The sequence below is a fragment of the Staurois parvus genome, unplaced genomic scaffold, assembly GCF_062004578.1.
Source record: "Staurois parvus isolate SC_StPar_1 unplaced genomic scaffold, SC_StPar_1.0 ptg001335l, whole genome shotgun sequence".
Classification (NCBI taxonomy): Eukaryota; Metazoa; Chordata; class Amphibia; order Anura; family Ranidae; genus Staurois; species Staurois parvus.
Window position 1 is genome coordinate 687,409 of NW_028319131.1, and position 22,818 is coordinate 710,226.

General features: G+C 44.4%; 1 protein-coding gene across 4 annotated transcripts in view; it reads right to left on the minus strand.

The window, feature by feature from the left end:
- LOC149436819 (transcription factor COE3-like) overlaps nucleotides 1-22,818 on the minus strand; it is a 226,444-nt gene that overhangs the window by 96,511 nt on the left and 107,115 nt on the right. For all 4 annotated transcript variants that reach the window (XM_089661420.1, XM_089661419.1, XM_089661418.1 and 1 more), the window contains exons 4-6: nucleotides 21,722-21,777; nucleotides 21,571-21,644; nucleotides 12,540-12,608 (exon numbers count right to left, since the gene is read on the minus strand). In XM_089661420.1, the coding sequence (XP_089517546.1) occupies nucleotides 12,540-12,608; nucleotides 21,571-21,644; nucleotides 21,722-21,777 (199 nt within the window). The remainder of the gene's footprint in view (nucleotides 1-12,539; nucleotides 12,609-21,570; nucleotides 21,645-21,721; nucleotides 21,778-22,818) is intronic.

Here is a 22,818-nt window from a genome sequence, read left to right on the forward strand (position 1 = left end):
TTGCTGTATTGTCTCCCGTTATATTGTAAAGTGCTGAGCAAACTGTTGGCGCCATAAATCCTGTATAATAATAATATATAAATCCTGTATAATAATAATAATAATAATAATAATATAAATCCTGTATAATAATAATATATAAATCCTGTATAATAATAATATATAAATCCTGTATAATAATAATAATAATAATAATAATATAAATCCTGTATAATAATAATAATATATAAATCCTGTATAATAATAATAATAATAATATATAAATCCTGTATAATAATAATAATATATAAATCCTGTATAATAATAATATACAATTCCTGTATAATAATAATATATAAATCCTGTATAATAATAATAATAATAATAATAATAATAATAATATAAATCCTGTATAATAATAATAATAATAATAATAATAATATATAAATCCTGTATAATAATAATAATATACAATTCCTGTATAATAATAATCATATATAATTCCTGTATAATAATAATAATATATAAATCCTGTATAATAATAATAATATATAATTCCTGTATAATAATAATAATATATAAATCCTGTATAATAATAATAATAATATATAAATCCTGTATTATAATAATAATAATAATAATAATAATAATAATATATAAATCCTGTATAATGATAATAATAATATATAAATCCTGTATTATAATAATAATATATAAATCCTGTATAATAATAATAATATACAATTCCTGTATAATAATAATAATAATAATAATATATAAATCCTGTATAATAATAATAATATATAATTCCTGTATAATAATAATAATAATATATAAATCCTGTATAATAATAATAATATAAAAATCCTGTATTATAATAATAATAATAATAATATATAAATCCTGTATTATAATAATAATAATAATAATAATATATAATTCCTGTATAATATATATATAGAATTTATTTATTTATTTGGGTTTTTTTTTATTAATTATTTATTTATTTTTTATTTGTTTTTTTTAATTATTATTAATATTATTTATTTTAATTTTTTTTTATTTCTATCAAGTGTATTTTTTTCAATTGCATTTGAAAAAATGCTGCGCAAATACCATATGACATAAAAAAATTGCATTGCTCGCCATTTCATTCTCTGGGGTCTTTGCTAAAAAAAAAAATATATAATGTTGGGGGGGTTATAAATAAATTTCTAGTAAAAAATGCCGACGTAAACGTGTAAACAAAACTTGCCGGGAAATGCCTGTCCTCCTGGATATGGACCCCGAGAACACGATGATTTGTATTGTAAACCAGATGGACATACAGTATTATTGCGAGCTGTATTATCGGCCCTGCCTCGCTTCTCTTCCCTGTGAACTACAGAACACCTCCTCTGCATCACTGAGAAGACGGGGGAGGTGTTCTGTAGTCCCAGCTCACGGTCTGCCCTTAGGTGACAACACTGCTCCTCCATAGTACAGGGCAGTGAGTAAATGTTGCCCCGTGACAGGCTGAGTGATACTTGCAGGATTACTAGGTCACAATAAAGGGACTAAATAAAAGAAAACTAATGCAGCCACCACATCCACGGACCAGGGAGGTGACATTTTTTTTGTTCTTGGTTTTAGATACAATCAGGGGTGGACTGACCATTCGGAAACTCGGGCACTGCCCGAGGGCCCGGGGTCAGTAGGGGGCCCCATGAGATGCCCCTGGTACCTTTCGTAGGCTTTTTTGGGTGTGGTTTGAGTGTGGGTGAGGACACAGGGGCCCAATGATCCCCTATTGCCCGGGGGCCCCATGAGTTGTCAGTCCGCCCCTGGATACAATTTAAAGCGACATTAAAGGTTCTTTTTTTTGTTATACTTACATGCTCACAGATTCCAACACAACGCAGGGGCGGTCTGTTCGCAAATGCAACCCGCCCAGGAGCACCCGCTCCTCCAGACCGACGCCCACCCATCAAGGCATGTTGACATTTGCCTAACTCCTCCCACTGCCTGCATCAGGGCTGAGGGCTCTTGAGCGGGGTACGTGGGCGGGGCGCTGTGATTTTTTCAGGAAGCTATGTACAGCACCCTGCTGGCCCCTCCCACCAGCCACAATGTGCCTGCATTGCCTAGAGAAGCGCAGAGAACCAGGGGCGACATCACTAGGACTAAAATAAGGAATGTAATGAAAGTGGAAAGCTTTTAAATAAAAATGTCATTAGTGCGTTGGGGGATGGAGGGACGGAGACGAGGGGGGGGGACCAGGGAATAAACTTCAGCTAGAAGCCAGCCTGTCATTTACTGTATGTCATTGTGGTCTATGTAACCCCGCAATGAACTTCTCTCTGCTTTTGCTCCTTTCAAGGTCTGTTATTGAAAGTTTTGCTCTCTGAAAAGTGAATTGCAGTGGATTGCTTTTCAGAAAGTGGCTGAATGTGGCCACTGTGTTGGATTAACGTGGCCGAGAAAACTTTGGCCCAACCACTTATTTTTACCGTTGCCTGGCTGCGAATGTGCCTTTGCCTTGTTCCCAGCTCTCCTCAAGGACTACAGAACCCCTCCCATCTACACTGTGCTGAGGAGGAAAGGGGGAATCACCCCTCTGAAAAGTGAATTGCGGTGGATTGCTTTTCAGAAGGCGGTACAGGAGCGGCTGAATGGGAATACCGAGCTGCCATTTGGCTCATGGTTGCGACAAGGGCCCCATTCACTTGAATCGGGTGGCGGTACTGCCAGGGGCAGACTGACCATTTAGCCACTCAGGCACTGCCCGAGGGCCTGGGGTCGGTAGGGAGCCCCATGAGATGCCCCTGGTACCTTTCATAGGCTTTTTTGGGTGTGGTTTGAGTGTGGGTGAGGACACAGGGGGCCCGATGATTTCCTATTGCCCGGGGGCCCCATGAGTTGTCAGTCCGCTCCTGGGTACTGCTCTGACCGGGGGTATCATTTTTGCTGCGGCTGTGAATCAAAACATGCCTCTATGGCCACTGTGTTGGATTAACGTGGGCGAGAAAACTGTGGCTCAACCTCCTATTTTTACCGCGGCCTGGCTGCGAATGCGCCTCTGCCCTGTTCCCAGCTCTCTTCGAAGACTACAAAACCCCTCCCGTCTACACTGTGCCGAGGAGGAAAGGGGGAATTTCTGTAGTCCTGACATATTACAGTAAGCGTGTATCGTCACTGGCAGGACCAACAGGTGAAAAGAAAGCTAAAAAAGCGTATAAAAGGAAAACGAATGCAGCCGCCACGTCTGGGAAGCTGCGATATATTACATTTGTTCTTGGGTTACAAAGACATGGGAATAATGTCATCCAATTCATCCGCTCCGCGCCGCCTTTGCTTCACACCTCCAGTGACACCAGATGTGTCCCCTGTGAATGGGGCCCCCATACATGGAATGATCAGGATGGGACAATGGATTGAACTGCCTATTGTTTCCGCAAGAGACGGCCGTCGCCGTCCCGCCAACTGTCACTCATCTGTCATTTGTCTGCAGATAGGGACTGAAAAGACCAGCAGAGAGGCCATCCGAATCAATAGAGAGGAAGAGCAGATCCGAGGAGACCACAGATAACAAGACAGCCAGACCGAGAGGGGAATAAAGACCCCGAGACACCACAGTGACACCACGGTGACACCTCATCACTCAATGCAGAGAAGGAGGCAGAGGGGGTCAGGACCAGAGTCTGCCTTGTAACAAAAAACAATATATATGTTACAATGTTACAAGACATACAGGCCTGCTGGAGGAATCTGCTCCCCTGAAGTACTCTGCACTGCTGGAGGAATCTGCTCCCCTGAAATACTCTGCACCCCTGGAGGAATCTGCTCCCCTGAAATACTCTGCACTGCTGGAGGAATCTGCTCCCCTGAAATACTCTGCACTGCTGGAGGAATCTGCTCCCCTGAAATACTCTGCACCCCTGGAGGAATCTGCTCCCCTGAAATACTCTGCACCCCTGGAGGAATCTGCTCCCCTGAAATACTCTGCACCCCTGGAGGAATCTGCTCCCCTGAAATACTCTGCACCCCTGGAGGAATCTGCTCTCCTGAAATACTCTGCACCCCTGGAGGAATCTGCTCTCCTGAAATACTCTGCACCCCTGGAGGAATCTGCTCTCCTGAAATACTCTGCACCCCTGGAGGAATCTGCTCCCCTGAAATACTCTGCACCCCTGGAGGAATCTGCTCCCCTGAAATACTCTGCACCCCTGGGGGAATCTGCTCTCCTGAAATACTCTGCACCCCTGGAGGAATCTGCTCCCCTGAAATACTCTGCATCGCTGGAGGAATCTGCTCCCCTGAAATACTCTGCACCGCTAGAGGAATCTGCTCCCCTGAAATACTCTGCACCCCTGGAGGAATCTGCTCCTCTAAAATACTCTGCACTCCTGGAGGAATCTGCTCCCCTGAAATACTCTGCACCCCTGGAGGAATCTGCTCCCCTGAAATACTCTGCACCCCTGGAGGAATCTGCTCCCCTGAAATACTCTGCACCCCTGGGGGAATCTGCTCTCCTGAAATACTCTGCACCCCTGGAGGAATCTGCTCCCCTGAAATACTCTGCATCGCTGGAGGAATCTGCTCCCCTGAAATACTCTGCACCCCTGGAGGAATCTGCTCCTCTAAAATACTCTGCACTCCTGGAGGAATCTGCTCCCCTGAAATACTCTGCACAACTAGAGGAATCTGCACTGCTGGTGGAATCTGCTCTCCTGAAATACTCTGCACTGCTGGAGGAATCTGCTCTCCTGAAATACTCTGCACTGCTGGAGGAATCTGCACTGCTGGTGGAATCTGCTCTCCTGCAATACTCTGCACTGCTGGAGGACTCCGCTCCTTCCTCTATACCTCCTCTCCTGAAATACTCTGCTCTGCTGGAGGACTCCGCCCCTTCCTCTATAACTCTACTCTCCTGAAATACTCTGCACTGTTGGAGGACTCCGCTCCTTCCTCTATACAGTTGTGTCCAAAATTATTCAACCCCCACTGAAATTGAGTGTTTTGGCCAGTTTGACATTGCTTTTGATCATTCAGTCATCTTGCTTACATTTACATTAAAGAGGCACTTGTAGGTCAGACAAATATAACATAACAGTTATAATGAAATAACCACAAATGTCTTTTCTGTGCTCACAGCATTATCAGTTTTATTCAACCCCCAAGTGACATTCAATCTTAGTACTTAGTACAGCATCCTTTTACAGTTATAACAGCTTTTAAACGTGAAGCATAGCTTGACACAAGTGTCTTGCAGCGATCTACGGGTATCTTCGCCCATTCTTCATGGGCAAAGGCCTCCAGTTCAGTCACATTCTTAGGCTTGCGCACTGCAACTGCTTTCTTTAAGTCCCACCAGAGGTTCTCAATCGGATTTAAGTCTGGTGACTGCGATGGCCACTCCAAAATGTTCCAGCCTTTCCTCTGCAACCATGCTCTAGTGGACTTGGAGGTATGCTTGGGATCATTGTCCTGTTGAAAGGTCCAACGTCTCCCAAGCCTCAGGTGTGTGACGGACTGCATCACGTTTCCATCCAATATCTCCTGGTACTGAAGAGAATTCATGGTACCTTGCACACGCTGAAGCTTCCCTGTACCTGCAGAAGCAAAACAGCCCCAAAGCATGATTGACCCTCCACCATGCTTCACAGTAGGCAAGGTGTTCTTTTCATCATAGGCCTTGTTCTTCCTCCTCCAAACATAGCGTTGATCCATGGGCCCAAACAGTTCTAATTTTGTTTCATCAGTCCACAGAACACTATCCCACAACTTTTGTGGTTTGTCCACATGGCTTTTGGCATACTGCAGTCGACTCTTCTTATTCTTTGGAGACAGCAAGGGGGTACGCCTGGGAGTTCTGGCACGGAGGCCTTCATTACGCAGTGTGCGTCTTATTGTCTGGGCTGAAACTTCTGTACCCACATCTGACAAATCTTTTCTCAGTTCCTCAGCAGTCACACGGGGACTTCTCTCCACTCTACGCTTCAGGTAGCGCACAGCAGTCGAAGTCAGCATCTTCTTTCTGCCACGACCAGGTAGCGTTTCAACAGTGCCCTTTGCCTTGAATTTGCGAATGATGCTTCCTAAGGTGTCTCTTGGTATGTTTAACATCTTTGCAATCTTCTTATAGCCATTGCCCTTCCTGTGAAGAGAAATCACCTCTTCTCTTGTCTTCCTGGACCATTCTCTTGCCTTCACCATGTTTGTAACCACACCAGTAAATGTCTAGAAGGAGCTGAGTATCACAGTCATTTTAAAGCTGCCTAATTGGTGCTTATTATGCTTGATTGCTGCTCGGTGACATCCACAGGTGTTTTCAATACCTGATGGAAAGCACCTGTATGAACCTCTGTTCTTCAGAGTGGTAGTCTTTAAGGGGTTGAATAATTGTGGCAATGAAGAAACCACATAAGAACCATTTACTACTGTATTACATAAACAATTGATGTCATTTTAGTTGCATTTGGGTAGTTACAACGTCCTTGTAGGATTTGATTCTGAATACAATTCCAAATGTACACTATAGTCCCTAAACCCCTTTACAGCATTGGGGGTTGAATAATTTTGGACACAACTGTACCTCCTCTCCTGAAATACTCTGCGCTGCTGGAGGACTCCGCTCCTTCCTCTATACCTCCTCTCCTGAAATACTCTGCACTGCTGGAGGACTCTGCTCCTTCCTCTATAACTCTCCTCTCCTGAAATACTCGGCTCTGCTGGAGGACTCCGCTCCTTCCTCTATAACTCTTCTCTCCTGAAATACTCTGTTCTGCTGGAGGACTCCGCTCCTTCCTCTATAACTGCTCTCCTGAAATACTCTGCGCTGCTGGAGGACTCCGCTCCTTCCTCTATAACTCTCCTTTCCTGAAATACTCTGCACTGCTGGAGGACTCCTCTCCTTCCTCTATAACTCCTCTCCTGAAATACTCTGCACTGCTGGAGGACTCCGCTCCTTCCTCTATAACTCCTCTCCTGAAATACTCTGTGCTGCTGGAGGACTCTGCTCCTTCCTCTATAACTCTCCTCTCCTGAAATACTCTGCGCTGCTGGAGGACTCCGCTCCTTCCTCTATAACTCCTCTCCTGAAATACTCTGTACTGCCGGAGGACTCCGCTCCTTCCTCTATAACTCCTCTCCTGAAATACTCTGTACTGCCGGAGGACTCCGCTCCTTCCTCTATAACTCTCCTCTCATCCTCTGCTCTGCTCTGCTGGAGGACTCCGCTCCTTCCTCTATAACTCTCCTCTCCTGAAATACTCTGCGCTGCTGGAGGACTCCGCTCCTTCCTCTATAACTCTCCTCTCCTGAAATACTCTGCGCTGCTGGAGGACTCCGCTCCTTCCTCTATAACTCTCCTCTCATCCTCTGCTCTGCTCTGCTGGAGGACTCCGCTCCTTCCTCTATAACTCTCCTCTCCTGAAATACTCGGCTCTGCTGGAGAATTAATGACACAGGATCAATGAATGGGGGACAGGTGAATGATTGACACCTCAGCCTCCTCCATTCAGAGATCCTGTGTCATTCATAGATGCTGCCACCATTTGCTGTCTCACAGAGATCCTCAGTAACGAGTGTTCTGACTCAAGACTTAGAGGTCTGGTTGAGGGATTCTGGGAAGGTGCTGAGTAAACCAGTTATTCTCCTGTATGATTGGAACATCTGGACTTGGGGTTGGTGTGTAATGATCAGGTGGGCCAGGGATTAGAATGTCGTCCATCACGTGTCCTCCTCAGCTTTTATAGGGAGGGATAGGTTGACTATTCCCTACCCTGGTCTTCAGAAGCTGCACCAATGGTGTGGAGAAAAGGGGTTCTAGTTCCTCCTGTTCAGCCTTATTATGCCCAATGTGCTGTGTTTAGGGTCAGGTGGCCAAGGACTGCACCCAGATCAGGTGCAACCTGTGCTTCCATCTTGGCCACACCTACAGCCAGAGTCTTGAGGCTTGGCACAATATGGAAGAGTTGATGATGGATGAGCTGCTGAGGCTGGACAGGTCGGAAAAAGAGTTCTCTATGTAACATCCTCCTCTCCCTGTTCACGTTGGGGATCCCACCCCAGTTCTGGTGGCCACCCCTCCTGTGTCTGTAAATATGCCTTCTGGTCTACCCAACATTCTGTATCTTCTCCTCTTGTGCCAGACCCCTCTAAGGAGGCTGAATTTGAATCTGTTCAGCCTTATTAAGCCCAATGTGCTGCGTTCAGCGCCAGGTGGCCAAGGACTGCACCCAGATCAGGTGCAACCTGTGCTTCCATCTTGGCCACACCTACAGCCAGAGTCTTGAGGCTTGGCACAATATGGAAAAGTTGATGATGGATGAGCTGCTGAGGCTGGACAGATCGGAAAGAGAGTTCTCTATGTAACATCCTCCTCTCCCTGTTCACGTTCGGGATCCCATCCCAGTTCTGGTGGCCACCCCTCCTGTGTCTGTAAATATGCCTTCTGGTCTACCCAACATTCTGTATCTTCTCCTCTTGTGCCAGACCCCTCTAAGGAGGCTGAATTTGAATCTGTTCAGCCTTATTAAGCCCAATGTGCTGCGTTCAGCGCCAGGTGGCCAAGGACTGCACCCAGATCAGGTGCAACCTGTGCTTCCATCTTGGCCACACCTACAGCCAGAGTCTTGAGGCTTGGCACAATATGGAAAAGTTGATGATGGATGAGCTGCTGAGGCTGGACAGATCGGAAAGAGAGTTCTCTATGTAACATCCTCCTCTCCCTGTTCACGTTCGGGATCCCATCCCAGTTCTGGTGGCCACCCCTCCTGTGTCTGTAAATATACCTTCTGGTCTACCCAACCTTCTGTACCTTCCTTCTTCTCCTCTTGTGCCAGACCGCTCTAAAGAGGCTGAATTTGAAAAAAATTAGTTGATTTCCCCATTCCCACTTTCGACATGGATGGGGAAGTCCTCCCTGCTGTGTCTTTGTCTTTCTGAACAGGACTCCCTTATCCCTTGTCCCCTGCCTATTGGCCGTATGCCCAGATCGAATGCTGGATTTCCAGCAGGACCGTTCGACAGAAGCGGGTCATTAGACCCGCTTCTGTAGGTCAGAAAGGGCTACACATGGATTGAAATTTGGCCAGCATGTGCTGAATGGGCCACATTTTGATCCATGTATGGCCAGGTTAAGTCTGTGCCCCCTTAGTCTCTTTCCTTCCTTTAGTCATTCCTTCCAAAGTCTGTCTCTACTAATTTGATGGAGCCCCCCCCCCCCTTCAATGCAATGGAGAGTAGGATGCTGCCCAGCAGGGTTAGAGGGTTCCAAAGTGGGTGGAGCTGATACCCCAGTAGGGCAGTTTTCCATGAATTCTCCTATGGAATAGAAAAAAAAGCAAGAGATTTGATCCTTTCAGAGACTAACAGGTTGAGGAAGTTCTAATGCCCATCTCCAACCATTTAATGTCTTGTGTCACGCCTTATCTAGGACCTCTTCTGAAAGTTGTTCCAGGTCTGAGATGGCATTGAACTAGGCCTCGAGGAAAAGAGAGGCTTCATGTTATAAGCAGCAGAGGGGAGCTAAGAAGCATTCCACCCAAGAACCCAAATGGCAGTTCCCCCACCATTAAAAGTGGTGACAATCAATGTCATCATCGCTAAGTTAGCATGTGCTCGTTGTATGGTCTGTAATGGTGAGGTTGGGCAGGGATTGAATATGTCATCCATCACTTGCCCTCCTTGTCTTATCTAGGGTGGGATAGATTGACTATTATCTCCCCTGATCAGAAGGAGCCTCATCAATGGTGTGGAGAAAAGGGGCATTTTGGCTCCTCCTGTTCAGCCTTATCATGCCCAATGTGCTGGGTTCAGGGTCATCTGGCCAAAGACTGCCTGCAGATCAGGCGCAACCTATGCTTCCATCTTGGTCATCCCTATAGCCAGTGTCTTGAGGGTATGGAACAATATGGAGAAAGAGGTGATGGATGAGTGACTGAGGCTAGATAGAGTACAGAGAGTCCTCTGTGTAACATTCACCTCTCTGGTGATTGACCCCCACTTGGTCACATTCAGGATCCCTCCCCGGATCTGGTGGCCACCCCTCCTGTGTCAGTAAATATGCCTTCTGGTCTATCTCTGTGTCTCTCCAGCCTTCTGTACCTGCTCCTCTTGTGCCAGGACCAGGATTTCCAGCAGGACAGCTTCTGAAGAACAGAGAGGGCTACACACGAATTGAAATGTGGCCAGCTCATGCTCAATAGACCAAATGTCAATCCATGTATGGCTAACTTAAGTCTGTGCCCCTTAAGACTGTTTCATCCCTTGAGTCTTTTTTGCTCAGCCAGATAGATCCTGAAATGTTATTTTTGTAGGAATCTAGACTCCCCTCCTTGGCAGATATTCAAATGGCCAAGAGAGCGGAGATACGGTCTATCATACTGGTCTCTGGTGGCTTACAGTGGTGTGGTGGTGTGGCATGGTAACTGTCCGATGGGTTATTGAGGTGGAAGTTGGGAGATGTATGGTCTGAGATGTCCATGTGGGGGGGCAGAACCTTCACCTGATTAATGTTTATGGGCTGCAGACAAAGCGGGACAGGAACGGCCTTTCTACATGGATCAAGCTATTTATTTTTTTCACCCTGTCCAGTAGTCTTTGGAGGTGACTTGAATACTTGGCTAAGCCCAAGGATAGAAGAGGCTTCAGGGACAGGCTGGGATATGAGAGTGTTGTTTTAAAAAGCATAGTTAGTGTGACGGGAGTCACTTTGGGTGGGGGGCCCATGGAACCCAGCTCACTTTGGAGAGGTGGGGAGACCCCTGTCTCAGCTCCCCATATCCCTCTTATGTGTAAGTCACCCTGTGCCTGTTAGGGGTACAGGGTGATCTGTCCTAATATTTGGGTGGGGGTTGTTTTTCTATAGTGTGTATGGCAAACTATTAAGGGATGTATGTGTTTATGTGTATTGGCTTGGTAGGGGGTTGTCTCCAGCAGCCCTCCCTCCTGATGGGACTGTCTGCTGGAGTGTCTCTTGTTACTAAATGTAGATTGCCCTGCCCTGTGTCATTATGCAGGGAGGGGGGATTGTCCCCTGAGTGTATATATCTTGTATCTGTGTTAAAATAAACTAGTCTACCTTCTGGTTTACTTCAAGACTGGTGTCGTCTAGTGTTGTATGGTCGGCTGTGGTGTCTGTTGTCGGTTTTCGGATGGGGAAGCGGTATTCTAACGGAAGTACTCAAGCGCAGTCTGGGATCGGTTCTGTTACAGTTAGGAATGCTGGTCTTGTGGATGTGCACATCAAGCACCGACATAGGGTTCACTTTCCATCAAGGTAGTACTTAGAGCAAGGTTCCTCAACCAGGGTTCTGTGGAATTCTAGGGGTTGCTAGGGGTTCCTTGAGCAATGAGCGATTCCTGCCTCTCAGATACGTTCCCACTGACCCCAATGATCTTTTTAAGTTTCTGTAAGGGGGGGGGATTCTTCCCAATGACCACAAGTGTAAGGAGCATTCTTCCCACTGACCACCAATGTAAGGAGCATTCTTCCCACTGACCACCAATGTGAGGGACATTCTTCCCACTGACCGCCAATGTAAGGAGCATTCTTCCCACTGACCATCACACCAATGTATCATGTAGATACAAAAATTTTTAGCACGGGTTCCCTGAGACCGGAAAGTTTTTTCAAGGGTTTCTCTATGTTGCAAAGGTTGAGAAAGGCTGAGTTGGAGTATAAGAGTAGGAAAGGTTTTTTGGCACTGCTGGAGGGATCTGCTGTTTCCTCTACACAATTCTCCTCTCCTAAAATTTGTCCTGCTAGGGGACTCTGCACCTCTATCTAAAACTCCTTTCCTGAAATACTCTGCACTGCTGAAGAACTCTGCTCTCTCCTCTCTTTCCCTCTTTTGAAATACTCTGCACTGCTGGAAAGGTGATGGTGTGCACTGGTAGGGGACCTCAATACCTACAGAGAAGAAGAAGGTAATAATCTGTACAGTGATAACATGGAAGAAATTGTAGTTTTCTTCTGAAAAGCAGGAGGTAAGCATTCATGTGGAATCATTTGCTGGACAACAGGGCAGAGTGCAGAGGAAATGGTTTATTTAGTGTATTGGTACTGAAGAGCTCCTCCCATCCTCACCTACCATGCAGTTATAAATGGAACACGGAAAGGTTTCTTCACAGTAAGAGCTGTGAGAATGTGGAATAGACTCCCTCAAGAGTTGACTGTGGCCAGCTCAGTGGATTGCTGTAGGAAAGTCCTGGATTCTTTCTTGGATACACAAAATATAACTGGATATAACATTTATAGGGAAAGGTGATCCAGGGAATATCCGATTGCCTCTCGGGGGATCAGGAAGGAATTTTTTCCCTGCAGGAGCAGATTGGATCGTGCTTTGCTGGGTTTTTTGCCTTCCTCTGGATCAACTGTGGGTGTAGGATTATAACTTTTTTTTAATGGTTGAACTAGATGGACTTTTGTCTTTTTTCAGCCAGACTAACTATGTAACTATGTCATTTTTTTCTCTTCCTTACAGAGTTCTGTGTCCGTGGCACTACATTGCCTACGCCCGCCCACAAGTCATCAAACGTGTCAGTTGACTTACGTGTAGCATAGCATGTCTCACCTGTCTATGATGACTGGGTCTGACGGTGTCTCATTGCGATTCCCGCAGCTCTTCTTGTCACAGCACCGACTGCAATGGAGGAAAACACGCTCAATTTAGAACATTTCTAGTGAAAAGTATTGGGAAACACCATGTAGTTACAGAACACACATAATACATACATACACATAACAGATACAAACATGGTCCATATAATAAATGATGCAAACTTGTTGACTTTAGGGACATTGCAAATGAAAAGGCAGCCATCTTGGCTGCTGGCACCGGCATCTTCAGTGTGGGCACCCAGTTGTGACAGCTTGCAACGAGCAGTACTGCACTTTGTGAATGGCCCCCTAGTCTTCTGGGACCTGTCACGTGTCTCAGAAGACTACGGGGGGGGGACAATTTCTGCTTCCGATCGCCTAGGCAATCACAGCGGATTTGGGAGCGGGTACTTGTCAAATTCGGGTACCCCTCCCCCCCCGCTCCCCAAAGGTACTAATCCTTAATGGGGAGCGGATGACAAAAGTTTGAAGCAGAACTTCCCCATTTGGGTGGAGCTCCGCCTTAAGGGCCACTAGAATTGTTTTGGGTCCCCCTAAGCTCTGCATGGCCAGGCAACACGCATTTTCCACACCTGCACTTCCAGAGTCAGTAATACAGTCCTTGAGCTGGTTTTTAGTTGTCTTTATTAAGGGGTTAACAACTTGGATGAAGTCTAGGGGTATATGGGATGACCCAGGAATTGCACAAATCGAGGACGAACCTCTTAGCAACAAAAACTGTACATAAATGAGGACTGTCTCTTTAAGGAGCACTGCAGACCCCTTGATGTACATCCTCAAACTCCAGATGAATCTCCTCTTCACCCAGCTGCACTGAGGGTCTCCCTGGGCAAGGGGGTCCCTAAAGCTGAAAATTAAGTAGTCCCGGATGAGAACTATTTGAGTCTTGCACCTGACTGTTCTCTCCCCTTATTTGGCCCAGGGGGGTGTAGGAGTACTTACACTGTCCTGTCCTGTGAGCTTGGTGGGTTGGTGGTTGCCTTCCAGCCTTATGCTGGGCTGGCTCCTTCTCTGCTGCACCGGTTGTCCTCCCCAGGAGATGGTGGGACAGTGAAGATCTTTCCATCCAGAATCCTGGCTGCTCCCCTCCCTGGGGCCCCCTCCCAGGCTCCACACTCTAGCCTTCTTCTCAATCCATCTTCCACCCAACACTGCACACTGCTCCCCATGCTCTGTGATATTTGACGGTGGTTACCCTGGTCACCATGCCCAGCCTCCTGCCAAGGGATTGGCCAAGGTCCCTCAAACATGCAGAGCTGGGCCTCCTCCCCTCCCCCACCACTGTTCCAGAAAGTTCTCTCAGTTTCTGGAAAGGTGGGAGGGCTCCAGAAGCCCTTACTTGTAGAACCTCCCAGTTTGTCCTGAGGTGAACTCCTGCCTCACTTCCAGGCTGACTCATCCCAGGCTGCTACCCAGCTCTAACTGACAAAAAAAAACCCCAAAAAACAAAAAGCCTATCTAGCTAAACCTAGAGGGTGTAACAATTTAAACCTGTGCTCAGACTATGCATGTATTTATATTTTCTGAAGAAGCAACAAAGAAATTTAAAACAGGCCCTCACAGACCTCTCTAGCTCTAGCCACTGTGGAGAAATGTGTCTTCAGAATTCAGAGGCACAGAAATCTGTTGCCTCAGATGTTGCCAACTCCCAAAACTCTGGGATGGATTGGAACAGAGCCAGGAATGTCAGGGAAAATTTTGCTACAGGCGTTTGCAGGAGATATAATAACCCACATGGAAGAAAAATGTGTTTTAAAAATATTCTTCCCAAATATATTGACATATATTTGAAATACTACAATTTTGGCTGTATTCAATATATATATATATACTGTATGATGAAATGCGTTTTTTACATATTACAAGATATATGAAAAATCTTTTTAAAAGTATATTTTTATTTTAAATATATTCTTCAGATTTTTTTAACATATAAAAAAGTAATTTTAACATATATTTACATATATTTGTAAATGCATTCCAAAAATGTAGATTAAATGTGTTTTTAAAGACATACAGTATATTTGAAAATTTATTTTTACAAATATTTTTCATATATTTTAAAAGTATACTTTTAAAAATACTTTTCATATATTTTGTACTATATAAAAAACTAATTTCAACATATATATATATATACTGTATGTTGAAATGCATTTTTTACATATTACAAAATATATGAAAAGTATTTTTAAAAGTATATTTTCATTTTAAATATATTCTTCAGATTTTTTTTAACATATAAAAAGTATATATATATATATATATATATATATATATATATACTGTATGTTGAAATAGTTTTTTTATATAGTACAAAATATATGAAAAATATTTGTAAAAATAAACATACAGTATATATGTGTGTGTGTGTATATATATATATATATATATATATATATATATATGTACACATACACATTATAAACACGTTTTTCCTTTTTCTACATCACACAACCTCTGTTCTCAGCTGCATAAGGGGTTTAGAGAGCTGGGGATGCAGAAACAGCAGCACACTAGTCTTCCCAGTGCAGAGCTGTGCAGGCAGTATGTCAAGTTTGATAATAGGACAGGCGGGCTGTTCTTTCAGCACAGCCAGAAAACTGACCATGCTTGGATGGTTGTGCTCTAATGCCTAGTGTGGTCAGTTTGAAATTGGAGAGCAGGGGAACTGGAAGGAACACCAGGGATTTCACACACAGGAAGCACTAGAAAGAGAACAGGAGACTTCTTCATACAAGTACATGGGACAGCAGGCACAGATCAGGAATAGGAAATGTTGGGATAACAAACTTGCCAGCCGAGACACAAGCTGGTGTTTGCTCATCCACCTCCTAAGGTGAGCTGCATTCATGGATCGCCATTTACCCATTCAGCGGTTGATACTCCTAAATGTGCTCCACCTTTATTTTGTTTTTCAGTCTATACATGATTTGATTGTGAGGATCTGTGGTTAGTTGCCCTAACAGGAAAGTATATACAGTTGTGTCCAAAATTATTCAACCCCCACTGAAATTGAGTGTTTTGGCCAGTTTGACATTGCTTTTGATCATTCAGTCATCTTGCTTACATTTACATTAAAGAGGCACTTGTAGGTCAGACAAATATAACATAACAGTTATAATGAAATAACCACAAATGTCTTTTCTGTGCTCACAGCATTATCAGTTTTATTCAACCCCCAAGTGACATTCAATCTTAGTACTTAGTACAGCATCCTTTTACAGTTATAACAGCTTTTAAACGTGAAGCATAGCTTGACACAAGTGTCTTGCAGCGATCTACGGGTATCTTCGCCCATTCTTCATGGGCAAAGGCCTCCAGTTCAGTCACATTCTTAGGCTTGCGCACTGCAACTGCTTTCTTTAAGTCCCACCAGAGGTTCTCAATCGGATTTAAGTCTGGTGACTGCGATGGCCACTCCAAAATGTTCCAGCCTTTCCTCTGCAACCATGCTCTAGTGGACTTGGAGGTATGCTTGGGATCATTGTCCTGTTGAAAGGTCCAACGTCTCCCAAGCCTCAGGTGTGTGACGGACTGCATCACGTTTCCATCCAATATCTCCTGGTACTGAAGAGAATTCATGGTACCTTGCACACGCTGAAGCTTCCCTGTACCTGCAGAAGCAAAACAGCCCCAAAGCATGATTGACCCTCCACCATGCTTCACAGTAGGCAAGGTGTTCTTTTCATCATAGGCCTTGTTCTTCCTCCTCCAAACATAGCGTTGATCCATGGGCCCAAACAGTTCTAATTTTGTTTCATCAGTCCACAGAACACTATCCCACAACTTTTGTGGTTTGTCCACATGGCTTTTGGCATACTGCAGTCGACTCTTCTTATTCTTTGGAGACAGCAAGGGGGTACGCCTGGGAGTTCTGGCACGGAGGCCTTCATTACGCAGTGTGCGTCTTATTGTCTGGGCTGAAACTTCTGTACCCACATCTGACAAATCTTTTCTCAGTTCCTCAGCAGTCACACGGGGACTTCTCTCCACTCTACGCTTCAGGTAGCGCACAGCAGTCGAAGTCAGCATCTTCTTTCTGCCACGACCAGGTAGCGTTTCAACAGTGCCCTTTGCCTTGAATTTGCGAATGATGCTTCCTAAGGTGTCTCTTGGTATGTTTAACATCTTTGCAATCTTCTTATAGCCATTGCCCTTCCTGTGAAGAGAAATCACCTCTTCTCTTGTCTTCCTGGACCATTCTCTTGCCTTCACCATGTTTGTAACCACACCAGTAAATGTCTAGAAGGAGCTGAGTATCACAGTCATTTTAAAGCTGCCTAATTGGTGCTTATTATGCTTGATTGCTGCTCGGTGACATCCACAGGTGTTTTCAATACCTGATGGAAAGCACCTGTATGAACCTCTGTTCTTCAGAGTGGTAGTCTTTAAGGGGTTGAATAATTGTGGCAATGAAGAAACCACATAAGAACCATTTACTACTGTATTACATAAACAATTGATGTCATTTTAGTTGCATTTGGGTAGTTACAACGTCCTTGTAGGATTTGATTCTGAATACAATTCCAAATGTACACTATAGTCCCTAAACCCCTTTACAGCATTGGGGGTTGAATAATTTTGGACACAACTGTATACAAGACTTTTATGCTGGATCACCAAGCTCCCCCTTAATGCGGAGTACTGAATGTTGGATTGTACTTATTTAAAGGCAGGCAACTAGCATTTTCAGAAGGACATCGTCATGCCTGACCAGTGGAAAGAATGCTAATGGCCAGGAGGTTCCTCCAACCTTCCATGGCCTTTCCATGACTCCTCATTTCTAGATTGCTGGAGCTACTATATGTATAGGATTAGTATCTTTGTATTGATTGTTGTTTTTTTTTTTATAAACCTTTTAATTCCATTTGGTAATCCTCTGTGCTTGATGCATACATCTCCTCTGAGCCTCTTCGCTCATCCATGCCTCATTACCCAAACTCCTCTCTGTAAATTAGACTAAACTAGTCCCCTGATGCCCGGCCTTTGGGACAAACAAGCGGAATTGTTAGAAACGGTTTCTAAGCTGGAGATCTCCTCAACCACCCTGGAGATGTCACTTCAAGGACCACAAGCAAGAAAACAGGGAATCGATTACAGCTTTGTACTGTGTCCTCATATGGACTGAAGTCTCATCTGTGCTCTCCTTCTAGTACCAGGAAGAAGGATTGGGCTGATGGTAAAGATTAGACTAACAAAATACAAGAAATCTTAAAAGTAATAGGTTCCTGTTGTATTTAGAAGAGCTAAATAGCGATTTCCTATTGTCCAAGAAAAGAAAATGCCTCTTGTATTATTCATGACCTGCTAAGAAAACCAAACTCATTGTACAAGTAATGTTTTATTACATTCCAAAATTATTGTGATGTCTTAACACTCTCAAACCAACATTGATGTGATGCCCTATCAACTTTGACCTCAACATTCATGCGATGTCCTATTTTCTTTCTACCCAACATCCAAGTGATGTGTTTTCCCTTCTGACCTCAACAGCTTTGCGATTTCCTATCCCTTCTGACAAAAAATGCATGTGATGTCCAATCCCCCTCTAATCCTAAAATCCACTTGATGTCCTACTGCCTCTCACCATGACCTCCACATGAAGTCCTAACTAAACATGTAATGTTCTATGGCTTTCAACCCAACATCCATGTGACATTTCATATGTTCACACCCCAACATCCATGGGCTGCCATATGCCCTCTCAAGGTAATATCCATGTGATTTCCTATACTTCTCAACCCAACAAACAAGTGATGTCCTATCTGTCTTAACTGAACATTCATGTGATTTCATTTTCCTCTCCGTCATCCATGTGATGATCTGTCCATTTCAAACTCAACTAACACATGAGGTTTTTCTCCATTTCCTCCAACCCAACATCCATGTGACATTTCATATGTTCCCACCCCAACATCCATGGGCTGTCATATGCCCTCTCAAGGTAATATCCATGTGATTTCCTATCCCTCTCAACCCAACAAACAAGTGATGTCCTATCTGTTTTAACTGAACATCCATGTGATTTCATTTTCCTCTCCGTCATCCATGTGATAATCTGTCCTTTTCAAACTCAACTAACATATGAGGTTTCATTTCCTCCGACCCAATATCCATGTGTTGTTCCATCTCTTCCAACTCTACAGCCAAGTGGTGTTCCATCCAACTTCTATCTCGACGTCCTGGAAATGTTTCATTCTGAAAATGATATGTCTTCTTCAAACCCAACATCCATGTAATCAGGTGTCTTCCTTCTCACCCAACATCCATGTAATATTCTGTCCTTTAACTAAACATCTGCATGATGTTCTGTCCTCCTTCAAACCTAACATTCCTGGTATGTTCAGCTTGCTTGCCAAACCAACATCCATGTGATGTTTAATCTCCTTCATGCCAACATTCATCACATAGATGTTGGGTTGGAGGAAAACATCTGATGTTCAAACCAGCTTCCTTTTGCGTTCTACTGCATCCCCTTGGACCTAACATCCGTGAGATGTTCTATGTTCTCTGATCCAACATCCATATGATGTTATATCCCCTGCAACACAACATTGATGTGATGTTCCATCTCCTCCAACCCAACATTCGTGTTATGTCCAACCCAGCTTTCTGTTATACTCTTTCTCCTTGGACCCAACATCCATGAGAAGTTCTATCATCTCCGATCTAACATCTATATGGTGTTTTATCGCTTGCAACATAACCTTGGTGCGATGTTCCATCTCCTCCAACCCAACATTGATGTTACGTTCCATCTCCTCAAATAGGCAGGCGATTCACTGCTCGTAGTGACCCAACACGTTTTGTCATGTTCTGTCTCCACTATCTCTTTTCTATTTCTAACTCAAGCCCTATAATGTACTATCTAACCATGTATGTTATACTTGATTTTTTAATATTCTAAAATGTAATTTTTGCAGGAGTTTTTAAACTCCCTGCAAATAGTAAAGCACAACAGTTGTTTAAGGACCACAAAGCTCTGTCAAGGGGCGTAGACTTCTGCATTTACGTACTTCCTCACAGTCCAAATAGGCATAGGGTGCGTTTGTGTACAACACCATATATTTCCCGAGACCCAGAGAAAAACAATTCACTTACAAATGTTTTCAAATTCATATTCTTTACTTTCCAAAACAAGTGCTGAATCATCAGTAACTGACGTCCTCCCACCCCAACTTGGGTATGTTTTTCTTACAGAAAACAATGTCCAGTTTGTGTTTCCCCAGATTTTTGGACTTCTACATAAATTCCTTATGTATTGTTCAGTATTAACAAATCCAGGACCTCCACCCAGGTCCAGAAAGGAGTGCCGCAACAGCTGACCACAAACCTCAGAAGACATAAATCTTATAAACACTCAGCATGCCAGATATACAAGAGCGAGATAATCGAATCAAAACATTGCAACTACAAACAATGTGTATTAGTACCAACTCTGAGAGGGAGGCAAGCCAAGGAGTAGGAGGAAGAGAGGAAAGAACGAAGGAAGGAGTAGAGGATGGGAAGGAAGAAAGGAGGAAAGAAAGGGAAGAAGGAAAGGAATGAAGAAGGAGGAAGGGAGGGACAGGAGGAAGGAAGGGAAAAGATAAAGGATGGGAAAGAAGAAAGTTAGAGAAAGGGAAGGAACAAGGGAGGAAAAATGTAGAAGGAAAGAAAACAAAGAAGACAGTCAGAGGAAGGGAAGGAACAAGGGAGGAAAAATGTGGAAGGAAAAGAACAAGGAAGGATGGAAGGAAGGGAACAAAGAAGAAAGTTATAGAAGGGAAGAAACAAGGGAGGAAAAAAGGTGGAAGGAAAAAACATGGATGGAAGTAAGGAAAGGAGGAAGTAAAGACGGAAGTTAGAAGGGGAAGGAACAAGGAAGGAAAAGAAGAAGGAAAGAAGGAAGGAAGGACGGAAGGAAGGAAGGAAGGAAGGAAGGAAGAAAGGAAGGAAGGAAGGAAGGAAGGAAGGAAGGAAGGAAGGAAGGAAGGAAGGAAGGAAGGGAAAGGAGGAAGTTAGAGGAAGGGACGGAAAGAAAAAAGGTGGAAGGAAACGAACAAGTAAGGAAAGAAAGGAGGAAGCAAAGAAGGTGGAAGGAAAAACCATAGGTGGAAGTAAGGAAAAGAAGAAGTAAAGAAGAAAGTTAGAAGAAGGAAAGAAAGGAGGAAGCAAAGAAGGATGTCAAAGGAAGGCGAAGGGAAGGAACAATTGAGCAAAAAAGGTGGAAGGAAAAGAACAAGAAAGGAAGGAAAGGAGAAAGCAAAGAAGGAAATCAGAGTAAGCATAAGGAAAGGAACAAGGGAGGAAAAAAGGTGGAAGGAAAAGAACAAGGAAGGAAGTAAGAAAATGAAGAGGATGAATAGGAGGAGGAAAAGGAGTACAAAGAGGAAAAGGAAAGGAAAATTAACGGGAGAGGACAGAAGGATGGTCAACTATGGTACTGACCAGAAAAATCCTTCCAGATAATGGCAACAAAAATGGTAAAAGGTCTGAGGGATAAAACATATCGGGAGATGCATCCCAAAGAGGAGCTTCAACCATGTGTGTGACAATTAAAAGTTAGCATTTACAAAAATTGTAGCTGTTGACTTCTAATAAACAGACACTCACCTGCTCAGGGATCCAGCTCTGTGCTCACCGGATCCGCTTCCTTTACCAGTCTTCAGTCCCCGGCGCTGGCATTTTAACTGTGGGCAGCCAGCTGCGATTTCTCGCGGCTTCACAGCTGGTTGCCTACTGAGCATGCACAAGCTACGCTCTGCTACCTGAATGGTCCCGCAGTCTTCTGTGACTTGTGATGTGTCCCAGAAGGCTGTGGGCAGGGAGTGGGGAGGAGAACTTAGGTGATCCAAGAAGAGGTGGAAGCAGGTCCCTAGTGAAAACCTGGTACACATCCCCCCCCAAAAAAAATATAATCCAAATGTGGCAGGGAATGGGGGGAGGAGGAGGATGAGCAGAACTTACGCTTTTTGGTGAAGTTCTGTTTTAATATGTACCTGCACATAATCTCATGAGTGAGAAGGACTCGACACATCTCAGGGTTCTTGTCCTGACCTTCATAGATGATGGCCTGAAAACCAAGACATTGGTCAGTAAGTTAGAGACAGAACTGACTGTACATACTAAACTGATGCTTAGAGGACCCACCTGTTTGGACATGGAGTCGATAAGCCGCACATAAATATCCTGTTCCGTCCTGATTCCTGAGAAAAAAACACAAAAGAATCACTATCAGTCTATTTGGACCCAGTAAAGGAGATCTATGAGGTCCTCACCGCAGAATCACTATCAGTCTACCTGGACCCAGTGCAGGAGATCTATGAAGCCCCCACTGCAGAATCACTATCAGTCTACCTGGACCCAGTGCAGGAGATCTATGAAGCCTCCACTGCAGAATCACTATCAGTCTACCTGGACCCAGTGCAGGAGATCTATGAAGCCTCAACTGCAGAACACTATCAGTCTACCTGGACCTAGTGCAGGAGAACTATGAAGCCTCCACTGCAGAATACTATCAGTCTACCTGGACCCAGTGCAGGAGATCTATGAAGCCTCCACTGCAGAATCACTATAGGTCTACCTGGACCCAGTGCAGAAGATCTATGAAGGCTCCACTGCAGAATCACTATCAGTCTATCTGGACCCAGTACAGGAGATTTATGAAGCCTCCACTGCAGAATCACTATAGGTCTACCTGGACCCAGTGCAGAAGATCTATGAAGGCTCCACTGCAGAATCACTATCAGTCTAGCTGGACCCAGTGCAGGAGATCTATGAAGGCTCCACTGCAGAATCACTATCAGTCTACCTGGACCTAGTGCAGGAGATCTATGAAGCCTCCACTGCAAAATCACTATAGGTCTACCTGGACCCAGTACAGGAGATCTATGAAGCCTCCACTGCAGAATCACTATCAGTCTAGCTGGACCCAGTGCAGGAGATCTATGAAGGCTCCACTGCAGAATCTCTATCAGTCTAGCTGGACCCAGTGCAGGAGATCTATGAAGGCTCCACTGCAGAATCACTATCAGTCTAGCTGGACCCAGTGCAGGAGATCTATGAAGCCTCCACTGCAGAATCACTATAGGTCTACCTGGACCCAGTGCAGGAGATCTATGAAGGCTCCACTGCAGAATCACTATCAGTCTAGCTGGACCCAGTGCAGGAGATCTATGAAGGCTCCACTGCAGAATCACTATCAGTCTACCTGGACCCAGTGCAGGAGATCTATGAAGCCTCCACTG